Consider the following 15,099-nt stretch of genomic DNA (forward strand, 5'->3'; position numbering starts at 1 on the left):
CTCTAAAACTATACTCATATTCACCACGGTATAAAACGGGAATGTATGGATGCATTTTTTTTTCCACAAATTGAACGATATATACTCGATGTGCAAATGGGCAATAGTATTATATCCATAGCTATGATATATAATATAGTTTGAGCCCTGCAAACATCGCCATGTATTCCTATTAGTGCTGTCGATAGATAAAGAAAGTTTTACTAATTAATCTCACAATTTTCTGTAATTAATCTAGATTAAAAATAGCATTTTTCTACTTAAGACCGAAGCTTGTAACAGATATTTACTTGAGTAAAATCATGGAATTAATGTAAAATCAACACAAAGAAAGTATATTTAGATTCAAAGACTATTTTAATAGCTTTCTTTGAATACAGTTTCTCTCCTGTGAAATACAAATGTTCAACAAAACCATCAACAAATCCTCAGCTAGACCTCTTTCTTATATCCAAACAAGCATTTCATTGTATACTTGTATGCCGTGACAAATAAAACTCTTGACTTCTTGACTTGAAGCAAATATACTGCTGAAAGTTCAGAACGTTGAAGATTTTTCACTTCATAGATTAATCTAGATACATTTATTTGAATGCTTTAAATAATTTAAATTAATCTCAAGTTAAAGCATTAATTTTGACAGCCCTAATTCCTATACTTTAAAGCGGTGGCCTTCTTACCACATGGTACACAGCGCCCTCTGGCGCTGATTGAGTTAATGGACACTACAAATAAATGCAGTGTAAATACGCCGGATTTAGCAAGGATGCTAGTTTTCATCCGCAGTCCCCACACAAAACATAAAAACGAAACAGGCAGGCAGTGAAGCATATCATGCTACGAGACAAAGCATAAAAACATGCATACAAAAAACAAGGTATAAAGTTGTAGGATGTTGTCAGGGTGCACTACTATACTATTTGACTATACTATACTATGGTCACAGGTTTGGTTGTCGAGTAACAATTTTTTTTATTGAACTTAAAAGATGGAAATTATGTACAATCTCGTACCGTCAATTCAATGGTAGATCATTCCAGATTAAACAGCCCTGGACTGAGATGGTGTTATTACCAAAGGCGGTTTGCCGGCCGGGCCTAGGGGGCGGGCCGGGCACAGACCATGTATGGTCTTGTATATAACAATTAGGGGTCGGGGGGGAAATCGATACGTAGTGGTATCGCGATACTTTGCGTTCGATATTTAATTATTCATACATTTTTTATTTTATTTTTTTTGTATAAGGAAGTTGCATTGTTCATTTCAATACCTGTAATAGTACAGTAGTCCACACACATGTGCATTCAGTTAAGTTGGAAAATGACTAATACAAACAGTTCAGTTTGTCAGGTACATGCAATTACAGATTACTGTCTGCTTGAGAAAATACCATGTTCTGCAATAAAAATTATTGAAGTGAGATGAACAGACTGAACTTTATTTTATTAGATAAAACATGTTGACAAAGTTTTACTTTGCAGTTGAAAAAAGGTAATTAATAAAATGTTATCCAAAAAAAATATAATAATAATAATAATTTCGCAATACTCAGCGTATCGCGATATATTTAGTATCGCGATACTATCGTATCGTGACGCAAGTATCGCGATAGTATCGTATCGTGAGGTCTCTGGCGATTCCCACCCCTAATAACAATAGCCTGTTAAAGTTTAAAAACTTTAAAATTGGCAAAAAGATGGAGGGAGTTGGTGGAAGAGAGGTTTGAGGAGAGGTAGAAGAGATGGAGGCAGTTGGTGGAAGAGGGGTTTGAGGAGAGGTAGAAGAGATGGAGGGAGTTGGTGGAAGAGAGGTTTGAGGAGAGGTAGAAGAGATGGAGGGAGTTGGTGGAAGAGAGGTTTGAGGAGAGGTAGAAGAGATGGAGGGAGTTGGTCGAAGAGAGGTTTGAGGAGAGGTAGAAGAGATGGGGGGAGTTGGTGGAAGAGCTGTTTGAGGAGAGGTAGAAGAGATGGAGGGAGTTGGTGGAAGAGAGGTTTGAGGAGGGGTAGAAGAGATGGAGGGAGTTGGTGGAAGAGAGGTTTGAGGAGAGGTAGAAGAGATGGAGGGAGTTGGTGGAGGAGAGGTAGAAGAGATGGAGGGAGTTGGTGGAAGAGAGGTTTGAGGAGAGGTGGAAGAGATGGAGGGAGTTGGTGAGGCCCACGAGGACAGACTGTGTGACTTTGAAGCTTGAACCCTTTTTGTTATTTTTGTTTATTTAGTTTTCTTTGTTTTTGTCTGTTTCTTGTTATGCAAAAATAAAAAAGAAAATGACAAAAAAGATAATTAAATAATTGTGGACATGACTGCAGATGTTGACATGGAATTATGGGGTGAGATTAATATGGTGATGGTTGTATGGTGTGTGTTGGCATTAGTATGTGTAGCCAGTGTCCTATAATATGACCTATATGTATTTCCCCTCCCATCCTCCCCAGGCATGTAGGAGGGGAAACGCTGATGTGGTGCGCCTCCTACTGGAGCACGGGGCCGACTGCAGCATCCTGTCCAAACACAACAACACAGCCCTGTCGTTCGCTAAGCTCAACAACAACCCGTCAGCCTGCGACCTCATCAAGGACCACAGTAACATGTGAGTCCTGGTCTCCATCCTCACACCATCACTGTGGTTTAATCTTGAATGACAGAATAGTTTTATTCAGTACAATATAAAGAAATAACAATATAACAAATAAAAAAAAAATATGTATATTGAATAGATAATAATATAATAATAGTAAGATAAAATAATAAAACGAAAGTCTTTTGTCCGAAAAGGAATAGGAAGAAGCAATATGCTTATCAGGTCTTACCCCTTATTACTAGGGATGGGAATTGATAGGATTTTATCGATACGATTCCATTATCGATTCTGCTTATCGATTCGATTCTTTATCGATTCCCTTATCGATACCTGATCAATTTATAATTTAAATAAATAAATTGGAAATGCAACAGAACTACATTTAGTCATTTAGCTGACGCTTTTATCCAAAGCGACTTACAAGTTCTGTACGACAAGCCATCAGGAAGGGCACAACTCTATCAGCTGAGCAACAATGTTCATCAAAGTGTTGAGTGCTACAGTGTAGGTTAGTTTATTAGGACAAGTGCATGACAGTACGGTTAGTTAGGTTTTTTTTTTTTCAGATAATGGTTGAAGAAGTGCGTCTTTAGTCGACGGCGAAAGATTGGACGTGATTCGGCTGTCCTAACTGGGGTGGGTAGTTCATTCCACCATTGTGGGGCAAGGACTGAGAATAGGCGACTTTTCTTTGATGACCCTCCCGGAGCTCGGATAGGAGTAGGTCTGAGGCGGCCAGAAGATGCAGAGCGTCGGGGTCTAAGCTGGTTAGAATAACAACATGCAACTTGACATTTCTGATTGTCATTTATTGTTGAGCCCCCATGTCAGAAAAATACAAAAACTGTAAAAAATAAAACATTAACTATAGCCTACACTTAAATAAAATAATGTATTTGAGATTCTCTTAAAATGTATTTATTTTTTTATTATTATTATTATTACGAATTTAATCTATTGAATAACAGGTTGTTATTCCTCTGACTTCTGTCTCTCACTCACACTCTCTCTCACACACACACACACACACACACACACACACACACACACACACACACACACACACACACACACACACACACACACACACACACACACACACACAGAGAGAGAGCTCCCTCCCCGGGCCCCTGTCCTTTAAAGTATTGGCTTGTGTTGCTACACGGACACATTTGTATGTTGCACCACTCTTCCTGGCTTACAGAGACTAGTAAACAAGCACTCACGTCTCTCAATATATGTGAACTAAAGAGTACAAGGTTTACACAACAGCCCCCACCTGCTGTTTTATTGTATTTGTACCTGTACTATCCGCTGTCAGCTGTTTATCTCTCTTTGTGAGCTTGATTAAATAGCGTTAGCTCACGTTAGCTCCGCGGCTAATTTTAGCTCACACTGATCTAAATCAATGACTAGATTCTAAAGCATTCAAGTAGTTTTCACTGCACATAGAAGTAGCCAAACAGCGGGAGCATTTCGGGAGCATATTACCAAAACCCAGGCAATTTCGAGCCCTTAAGGAATCAAATAGAGTCTGCCATGGCTACATGCTAACGTAACGTTATTGCGCAACTGTAGGCAGCGATAAGGGAATCGAAAGTCACAGGAGCCACACGGTTCCAGGCATCGGCCAATTAGGAACCGGTTTTCGATTCCCATCCCTACTTATTACAATATAGCAGTGTTAAATTTTCTTCCAACAGAATGATCTGCAAATAGAATAGAAGTACTTTATTGATCCTGAGTGAAATTCAGCACCACAGATCGCTCACAATGAACATTTAGCATTTAAACATTTAAAATAAGAATAGGAATACGAATAAAATAGAAATAAAAAAATACACAGTCAGAGATATACATTCTAAAATATGTATATACATTCTGAAATATACAGTCCGACAATATACAGTCAAATGTACAGTACAATTTTTAAATGTAAATGTCCAGGAAGGTGGGCGGCTACGTGGCGTAGTGGGCAAGGCGCTCGCCACGAATGACGGAGACGCTGGGCTTGCCTGTTCGAGCCCAGCGCTCCACATTGCTTTCAGTTTAGCTGGTCGTTCATACTAATACACATTGGCCGTATTAGGGGGTGGGAAACTGATGGGTGGGGATCGGGCGTTGTGGACAGCGACTCCTACAGGTCGGTTGGTGCGCCTGCGCAGTAGAATCAGGAAGTGTCGGGGGCAGCGTGAGCCTCCCACGCGTTACTCCTCGCCACTGAGAGATCGAGCTGCGCAGGTGAAAAGATGCGACTGCTGTTACCTCAAGTACCGGAGGGGACTTGTGCTATGTATGACTTAGTCCACATTGCAGCCGGCTTGTGGGAGGCAAGAAACAGTGTTCGTGACAGGGGAGGGTTGAATTGGATGATACGAAATTGGGATGGGAGAAAATATAGAAAATGGGAGAAAAAGTGGATAAAAAAAAAAAAAATGTCCAGGAAGGTATACAGGCATTTACTGTGCTCAGTGAGGCACAGTGAGGCATTGTACAGTCTGATGGCTGTTGGTATGAAGGACTTCCTGTGACCTTCAGTGTTGCATCTTGGGAGTCTGAGTCTAACGCTGAACGTGCTCCTTCTATAGACCACCGCAACACTTCCGGGATTCTGAAATCGGGGAGGAGATAGCGGGGGGAGCATATGAATGAATGTGGCTGAGAGCCGTGATGTAAGTGGTTGCAGATACGGCTGTGGTGGTGCTAGAGACATGATCGAATAGACCTTTTTGCGCCTCAATCTCCTGAACACGGCGTGACTCATTCCTAATCGATCAGAACTAAATCGGCAGAGAAAAAGCCCATTTTAAAGCACCTATTCCGCATGCACATGCGCAGAGTGCCCATGGAGTCTGGACGACACGAGATGACGCACGAATGAATGTGGACTGTTCCATCAGAGGGCGGAGCTTCGGTGGTAATGTGAGTGGCTACAGACCGCTGCACTTAAATATAAACATTAGTCTACCTGGAGACTCAATGAGGTAATTGTAGATGTCGCCATAAGACGCGTCTGGCCATTTAGTGGGATAATTTTTTCATTATCCTGTTCGGCTGAAAGGACACTGGCCACCGAAGCTCGCCCCTCTGATGGAACAGTCCACATTCATTTGTGCGTCATCTCGCGTCGTCCAGACTCCATGGGCACTCTGCGCATGTGCATGCGGAATAGGTGCTTTAAAATGGGCTTTTTCTCTGCCGATTTAGTTCTGATCGATTAGGAATGGGTCACGCCGTGTTCAGGAGATTGAGGCGCAAAATCGTCTATTTGATCATGTCTCTAGCACCCCCACAGCCGTATCTGCAACCACTTACATCACGGCTCTCGGCCACATTCATTCATATGCTCCCCCCGCAATCTCCTCCCCGATTTCAATGTAACGCGGAAGTGTAGTGGTCGCGGCCAAGTCTGTGTATAGTGGGTGGGAGTCCATGATGGAGCTTCGCAAGGCTCCTCCTCTCCGACACCACCGCCAGAGAGTCCAGCTCCGGGGCGCTCCGGGGCTCCACGTTAAGACGCATGCTGCGTAATCACAACGTTCTGGGTTGGAATCCGGCCCTGGACATGTGTTGCACGTCCTCCCCCATCTCTTCTCCCCCATCTCTTCTCCCTCATCTCTTCTCCCCCATCTCTTCTCCCCCATCTCTTCTCCCCCATCTCTTCTCCCTCATCTCTTCTCCCCCATCTCTTCTCCCCCATCTCTTCTCCCCCATCTCTTCTCCCTCATCTCTTCTCCCCCATCTCTTCTCCCCCATCTCTTCTCCCCCATCTCTTCTCCCTCATCTCTTCTCCCTCATCTCTTCTCCCCCATCTCTTCTCCCACATCTCTCCTCCCCCATCTCTTCTCCCCCATCTCTTCTCCCCCATCTCTCCTCCCCCATCTCTGCTCCCACATCTCTGCTCCCACATCTCTCCTCCCACATCTCTCCTCCCCCATCTCTTCTCCCACATCTCTCCTCCCACATCTCTCCTCCCCCATCTCTTCTCCCACATCTCTCCTCCCACATCTCTCCTCCCACATCTCTCCTCCCACATCTCTCCTCCCCCATCTCTTCTCCCACATATCTTCTCCCCCATCTCTTCTCCCACATCTCTCCTCCCCCATCTCTTCTCCCACATCTCTCCTCCCCCATCTCTTCTCCCCCATCTCTTCTCCCCCATCTCTTCTCCCACATCTCTTCTCCCCCATCTCTTCTCCCCCATCTCTTCTCTTCTCTTTCTAACTGTTCTATCAATAAAAGCACGAAATGCCCTAAAAAATATCTTTAAAAAAAGAGAGTCCAAGGGCGGTCAGGTGGCGTAGCGGAGATTGCGCTCGTCACCAACGCAGGAGATGCTGGGTTCGAGCCCAGCTCTCGGCGTTGCTACCAGCTTGGCTGGTCGTTCATACTAATACAATTGGCAGTATTAGGGCGTGGGAAGCTGGTGGGTGGGAATCTGGCGTTGTGGACAGCGACGCCTACAGGTCAGGTCTCTGCGCTTGCTCAGCGGGGGCAGGACTTGGTGGAGGTAGCGTGCCCTCCCACGCGTTACACTTCACCAATGAGAGTCCTTGCTGCCAAGTGAAAAGACGTCACTGGCAGGCGCCGCACGTATCGGAGGAAGCGTGCGATCGGCTTCGGGACGCCCTTGTACCGATTCGTAGGAGAACATGCGTACAACGACCAGGTAGGGGAGGGGGGGGAATTGGCACAACGACTAAATTGGGACGGGGAGAAAAGCAGAGAAAGATTGGAGAAAGAGAAGGTAAAAAAAAAAATATTTTTAAAGAGAGTCCAGCTCCTCTCCCACGTTACTGTCTTCCTGACCGCGTGTATGCTTTCTACAACGCAGTTGGGTTTCCGGGTTCCTCTGATTGGCCACTAAGCCCACGTGACCCTACGCTATTACGCCGCCCTTATCGCCGCCAGTTATCGCTTACGCCGCGCATGCGCATGAGCCGCGCCAAGCTCCTCAGCCTCCTCAGCCGCTTAACGCAATTTATACAAATGGAAGTATTGATTACGCCGTAACGAATCATTAAAAAAATATACCGTTAACTGGAATATGTTGTTTCTTTGCACATATGTTGGATTATGTAATTGGTTTGTCATGACAAACTAATAAAAAATCGCTACTTTACATCAGGGTGAACGCTGTTGGTGCCACCACCCACTTCAATGACAGAGCTCTCATATTTGTGAATGCATAAACTATATCTTAAATTATGGCTATGTGACTTCAAGATGGCGGCCGTGCAGTAGACAACTCGCACCACATGATCCCGGTGATAATTGACTAAACTATCTGAAAACACGGCTTAAATCCGAATACCCCCCGAGAAAAGCGAAGGGGAAAACAGTTTCAAGACTACTCTATTGAGAAAATGAAATGGAAAACTGAGTCGGAAGGAAAAGGCGATGGAGAGCCGGAGATAAATAGGCGCTCCACTAGGCACAGACAGACCCATGTACCGGAGGCTTTGGGCCTAGGAGCGATTAGCAAGAAGCTAACGGCGGTAGACACCAGGACACAGATGGCTAGTAGGGCTGAAATAAGCGCTGGCAAAGAGGTACGCAAGGAAGAGATAGCGGGTGTGGAGACTGGAGAGGGAGAAGGAAAGACGGCTATGACAATGGAAAACATGCGCTCGCTATTGAGAGAGCTCTTGTCAGAAGAAGCCGAGAAGAGAAACCAACAAACAATGGAGGCCATGCGCGCACTGTTGAAGGAAGAAGCGGAAAGGAGGAACCTGCAGTTAATGGGGGAATTTGCACGGTTGGAGGAAAAGCTGGAGAAACAAAACGAAACTTTATTGGCAAGTTGGGAAAGAAAGATAAAAGACTGGGTGGATGGAAAGATGAAGGCATGTGAAGCTACCGTGGCTAACCTAGAAGCGAGGATGAAGGAACAGGAGAGACGATACACGGAAAGAGAGGCCTCGTTGGATAGCAGAGCTACGGACCAGGATCGTTGGGAGAGGGAGTGCCAGAGGCTCCGAACTGACAGTAAGGAGATGGGAGAGAATATGGAAACTATGCTAAACGGAAGAATCTGAGAGTGATCGGCATACCAGAGGAACAAGACCCGAAAGGACCGAGAGGGACAATGACAGAATACTACTCAAAGATGTTCGGGGGGTTAGCGGGGACAGGAGTCTTCACTAAAAATCCCAAGCTGGAGGCGGTGTACAGAGGGGCTCCCGCAAGAAGGAAAAAGAAAGGCGAAAACGGAACCGGGAGGAGGCCACTCATAGTGGTATTCTCCAACCAACGGGACAAAGAAACCATACTAGACATCGCAAAAAAGAAGCGAGTTTTGACACACGAAGGATTACAAGTGAGGATATACCAAGACCTCGCCCCGTCCCTGGTCAAGAAGCGGGAGGAATACAGGGAAGTGAAAGACTACTGCTTTCGGGGGAAAGGACAGACGGGCTTTGTGAGAGGAGCCATTCTGAAGGTGACGTGGGAAGGAAGAACTACTTTGTGTGATACTCCGGAACAAGCACGACGAGCCTGTGGTATGACGGTGGGGACAGACTCAACGCGACTGAGACGGACACTTGCGGGGCAAGGACCAGGAGAAGAGCAACAGGAGAGACCGCCACAGGTGGATGACACGGGTAGATAAGAATGGTATATAGAAGGGAGGGGAGGGGGGGAAGGGAATTAATCTATCAAATCGGGCAATTTCAATGGTTCAATATATAGGCTGTACAGGTACGGAGACACTATGGATTGTAATTTCTGATTGAATTCTCTAGGAGACATACCCCCATTCTTGAAATGCAAGGGAAAAGGCTTGTATATATATGGCAGGGGGAATGGTATACCGTATTCTATGGAAAAGGGTCATTTCTATTTTTCAATATGTGGAATGTGCAGTTATAGTTAAGTAGTTATAGTAGTTAAGGGCACTATGGAGAGACCGAGGGCCAAACATAGACAGAAGGAGGAGTGGTTAGCTAGGTTTGATTGATTGATTGAAAAGTTTATTAACAGATTGCAGAATGGGTACAGTACAGCTCAATACATACAATTGTTAAGGGGATGCAGACCAGAGAAAGACTTTCGTCTTGTTTACATCAGGGTCCCCCATTTTCAATTCATCATGACATACATGACATACAGATAGACAGTACTGCTACATCTATACATTTATGACATATCAGATTTGCAAATACAGTACTGTTTGTGATACAAAAAGTGTCCAGAAAAAGAGTGTATATACATTTGACGTAGAAACTGTACATTGGGGGAGGTTGGGTGGGTGGGTGGGGTGGGGTTGGGTGGGTTGGTGGGGGCTGTACATTGGAGGTGGAGGGGGGGGGTTGGGTAGGGGACACACACACACTGTACACTGTACATTGGAATACTGACAAAGCCATACTTGGTCATTTACTGTACAACTGGGTTAGGACATTTGTAGGGGCCAGTTTCGAATTGCAGTCTCCCGTAGGTGTTCTTTGAGTGTTTTTGAAAGTGGTTAGTGATTCACATTCCTTTACAGCTTTGGGTAGGGCGTTCCACATTGATGTGGCATAATTGCGAAACGTGTTTAGTCCCTTATTTGAGCCGAATCTGGGTTTAACATGATTTGTGGAGCTCCCTCTGGTGTTGTGATCGTGGTATTCACTGACCTTTGGGAAGTATTTTGACATGTACATGGCAGCGTTTCCGTTAGCCGGTAATTACCGGTATTTGACTGGCAAAATCTGTTGAAGTCCGACAAATTTTATCTCTCCGGTCATAGTGTCCGGTGAAAATAGTTCCCTCTGGGCACAGTTTGATTATTTGAATTGTATTTGGATGGGCTGGAGTTGGGTGGCCTATGCGATGAACGAAACAATCATTGCGTTTGTTGTCGTTGCTTCGCCAAGCAGCCGGTCTGGTAATGACGACGCTGTGTCAGTGAGAGCTTGCTGCTGGATTTGCGGAAGGCATGCAGCTGCAGACCCACAGAACCCACCAGCTTTGCTGGCACAGTGCGGTCCCCAGACCTGGAAAGCTGCTCTGCGGGTCTGCAGCTGGATGCTTCTTGCAAACTAACTGCGGCCGGCTCGCGCTGATATATCAGCTGCCAGCTCGCTGACACAGGATGTCATTGACCGGCTGCTTGGTGAAGCAACGACAAATGTAATGATTGTTTCGTTCATCGCATAGGCTATTTAATTTTAGCCTATTTTAATACAATTCAAATAATCAAATTGTGCTTAGAGGGAATTATTTTCACCGGACATTATGAGCAGCAGCACCAAGTCGTTGGGAGGTGGAGATATACATCACGGCGCAAACCCACGATAATGTTGCAGTCTCTCTGCCAAATTTCTCAGTTCTTCGCTTGATATAATTAATACAAATGTCCAATATAACGGAATTCGTTAGCTCATAAAAATGTGATTATAACAGACTGCTGTTTATTAAGGTCGGGCAGACTGCCCACCGACACCTCAAGTCGGCAGCAGCACGCAGTCTCGAGGGACTTATTTTATTTGGAATATATTAATGACTGTATATACGCAAAAGTAGTCTAGTTTTAAGTTAAAATATTATAAATGCCTTGATGATGTCATTCTTTATATAGGCCTATCAATTGTTTTTAAGCTCAATAAACTCTGACCGGAATTTATCCCATTTGTCCGGTAGATTGAAATCTACCGGACACTCAGACCTGCAAAAAAAAATTCTAACGGAAACCCTGGTACATGGGTACCTTGGTCTCGTAGTGTATCTTGAAGACCAGGCCCATTGCAAGTTGCTGTACTCTGTCGTCTACTCTAAGCCATCCTAGGTTGTCAAAGTGGGCAGGGGTGAGGTGGGTTCTAGGAGTAAGGTCAAGCAGTAGTCTGACCAGTTTGTTTTGAGATGTTTGTAATTTTGTTTTTAGCGCCTTTGAGGTGCTTTGGTACCATGAGGTGCACGCATATACGTAGTACCCTTGAATGAGTGCTCCTGCCAGAGTCTTCAGGGTATTCTTGTTTACCAGAGAGGAGATCCGGTACAAGAATCGAGTTTGTTGGTTGACTTTTTTTATTACATTGGATGCCATTTTGTCACAGGAAAGATTAGCCTCTAGGATGGAACCCAGGTAGGTAATTTCATCTTTCCTTGTGACAATATTGTCACCCACTGTAACCGAGAAGCCGTCGGTCTTGCTGAGTTTGTTATTTGAACCGAAGAGAATGGACTCTGTTTTGCCCATGTGTAATGATAGTTTGTTGTCGGCGAGCCATATGCAGATTTTGCTTAGTTCTGAGCTGAGGGCTTTTTCAACCTGTAACTTGTTCTTGTCAGAGACCAGCAGAGCTGAGTCGTCTGCAAACAGGAACAAGTTGCAGTCACAAGCTGACGACATGCCATTTGCATAAATTAGGGATAGTAGCGGTCCTAGTATGCTTCCTTGTGGAACACCACAGTTCACTGTGAGGGGGGGGGGATAGGGTACCGTTTACCTCCACCATCTGTTCTCTCCCCTCCAGGTAGGATTGTATCCAGCTCACTGATAGACTATCAAAACCAATTGCTTTTAGCTTGTCAATCAGAATGGTGTGATTGACTGTGTCGAAGGCCTTTTTGTAGGTCCAGCATGACCATGCCGCAGTATTTGCCCGCGTCCACCTCTTGTTTGATGTGGTCGTTCAAATAGAGAAGGCATGTGTCAGTGGAGTGGGATTTTCTGAAGCCAGATTGGAATTCGTAGATTCGATTTTTTTCCGCAAGGTACTTTTAGATCTGTTCATATACTATTTTTTCCATGACTTTCGAGATGGATGTAAGGATAGAAACAGGGCGGTAGTTGCCTGGGTCTAATTTGCTGCCCTTTTTGTGCAGGGGTGTTACTCTCGCAATTTTGAAGTCCTTGGGGACGTGTCCCTGTTTTATGGAGAGGTTTATTATGTGTGTGATGACTGGGGTGATGGCGGCTGCTGAGTCAATTTGGAGGGGCCTTGTTCGGTTGGAGGGCGCTCAGTTTTTTTAGTACCTCATCTGTAGTTACCATTTCCAGTTTGAAGTCGTCTTTGTGGACGCCTAGGTTCTTGTAGTATGCTACTATGTGTTCTACCCCATACTGCCCTGAGTGGGAGGGTAGTTTGTTTACCAGTGTTGTGGCTATGTTTGTGAAGAAAGTGTTTAAGTAATTGGCTACATCCAGCTTGTCTGTGATGAGCGTGTTGTCCGTCTTTATGTTTATGTTTGAGAACCTGGTTTTAAGTTTTTTACTGCAGCCTAGTTGATTGTTGAGTAATTTCCAAAGTTCACATGGTTTATTTTTGTTTTCCTCAGTTTTGTCATTGATGAATTATTTTTTTGCAGTTTTGATCATGGAGTTTACGTCATTTCTTAGTCTGTTTCTTTCTAGTTTGAGTTCAGTCACGTGGTCTTGGAGTTCACTGCTTGTGCTTTTGGTAAGCTTTGACTGACATTTACGAAACTCGGAGCATTTTTTGTCTCTGGCTTTCATAGCGGTCAGTATTTCAGTGTGCATCCATGGCTCAGCGCGATTTTTTACCCTGGTGGTTCTTAGGCGGGCCATGTTGTTTAGTATTGATGAAAATTTGGTTTTGAAGCCTAGCCAGGTTTCTTCAAACAGTGTACCATTGAGTTCATCTGACCAGTCCAGACTCTCCAGTTCAAGGTTAAAGGCCTCGCTAGAGTAGGTTATGAGGTCTCTAGATGTGACTGTTTTGTGACAGCCAGCCTTTTGCTTTAGCTTTTTGCGGGTACAGAATATCATATAATGATCACTTAACCCACATGCTATAACCCCTTTATTGGAGATCTTGGACTTGTCAGAGGTCAGGATGAGGTCAATGGTAGTCTGAGTTGATTCACATACCCTTGTGGGTTGGGTGATTAGCTGGCTGAGGCCGTGCAGATCACAAAACCTATTGAAGGATTTGAAGACGGGTGCATCTTTTTGTTGCATATCCGTGTTCCAATCCCCAATAAGAATCTTTTCAGCATCCTCAGCTCCAGCTAAGCACACATCCAGAGTATCATAAAAGCCTGTTTGATCTGGCGGTCTGTAGATTGTGCCGACTAGAACAGATTTAGCCCTTTCAAATAGAATTTCTACCCATACGGTTTCAATTGTCTAATGATGAAGGTCAGTACGGTTAATGAAATTGGTGTCCTTATGAATGTACATACAAACACCACCTCCATACTTGTTTCTGTCATTACGGACAATAGAATAGTTCTCCAACTCTATTTCAGAGTCTGTTACAGATGAGTCAATGGGGAAGGAAGGGAAAATGTATATTTCATAAAGGCACTGCAATTTTTGGTTTAGGTAGGGGAAACTAATGGAGAGGGAAAAATGTATAGGGTATAAGGTCTGGCGACCTCTACCGTTCAGTATAGGTACTGGACACACACAGACAGGTAAACGGGATAGTTATATAGGGACACTACGGAGAGGTCAAGGACCCAACATAGGCGTGAGGAGGAGTGGATAGTTAGGATTTGGGGAGGAAGGGGAAGGGTATAATACATAAAGGTGCAGCAAGTTCTGATTTAACTCTACAAAAGATACCCCCCTTCTTAACGGGTAAAGGGTATAGCTTAGAGGTTTTCGTAGGTCATATCCCCTTTCTTAACAGGTATTGGATATGGCCGATGCCCGGTTGGGGGCGGATTTGGTTTTGTTTCAATGGTTTTGTTTCAATGTTTCAATGTTTTAAGGTGATAGAGATCCAGGAGTTTAGAGGCTGAAATAGAGGGTTCCTCGAGATGGTTACGAGAGAAGGAAGGGGGGGGAGTAGGGATACAGGATCAAGTTGAAGATGGTTTAGTCAAGTTAGACTTTAAATAGCAGAAATGAGAAAAAGGGAGCATGTGGTTAGAGCTTACTAGGAGGGAAGGGCGGCAGGAAAGGGAGAAAGGCAGGTAAGATGCATCCTGTCAAAAGGAAGCAGGAAAGGACCTGCAGGAAGTCGGAAAAGAGGAGGGTCAGAGGTCCGTGCCCAATAGGGGGGGACGTTAGCTTTATATGTGGGGTTTGTGGGTACTTGTGTTTTTTCTCTTTTTTTATTTATTATTACAGGACACTTCGGCTGGATCACCACATCACAAAACATAGAGAGAGGGGGGGGGGGAGGGCAAAAAGAGAGTGGGCAACATAGGACATAAGGATGAGTAGGAACGAAATAAAATATATGAGCTGGAACGTGAGGGGGATGAGCCACATTATTAAGCTAAAACAGATTCTAGGGAAGATAAAACGATCAGGAGCAAGAATAGTTTATTTACAGGAAACACACAGCACTGGGGAGGATCTCAAGAGGGTCGAGAATAGATGGAAGGGACAGGTCTACTCGGCGCCATTCAACTCACAAGCTAGAGGAGTAATGATACTAATAGACAAGTCGATACCATTTACTTTAAGAAATAAAATTGTAGACCCGGGAGGGAGATTTATAATATTAAGCAGTACTATAGTCTCCACGCAGGTGAACCTAGTAAATATATATGGACCAAACAATGATGACCCGCTGTTTTTTCAAGAACTGTTTATGAAAATGGCAACTCTCATGGGC

At 44.5% G+C, this 15,099-nt stretch overlaps 1 protein-coding gene across 2 annotated transcripts in view; it reads left to right on the top strand.

Annotated features, from left to right (window-relative positions):
• mphosph8 (M-phase phosphoprotein 8) overlaps positions 1-15,099 on the top strand; it is a 103,352-nt gene that overhangs the window by 58,775 nt on the left and 29,478 nt on the right. For both annotated transcript variants that reach the window (XM_084315157.1, XM_084315158.1), the window contains one exon: positions 2,433-2,587. In XM_084315157.1, the coding sequence (XP_084171283.1) occupies positions 2,433-2,587 (155 nt within the window). The remainder of the gene's footprint in view (positions 1-2,432; positions 2,588-15,099) is intronic.

This window comes from Notolepis coatsorum, assembly GCF_963971535.1.
Source record: "Notolepis coatsorum genome assembly, chromosome: 5".
Taxonomy (NCBI): Eukaryota; Metazoa; Chordata; class Actinopteri; order Aulopiformes; family Paralepididae; genus Notolepis; species Notolepis coatsorum.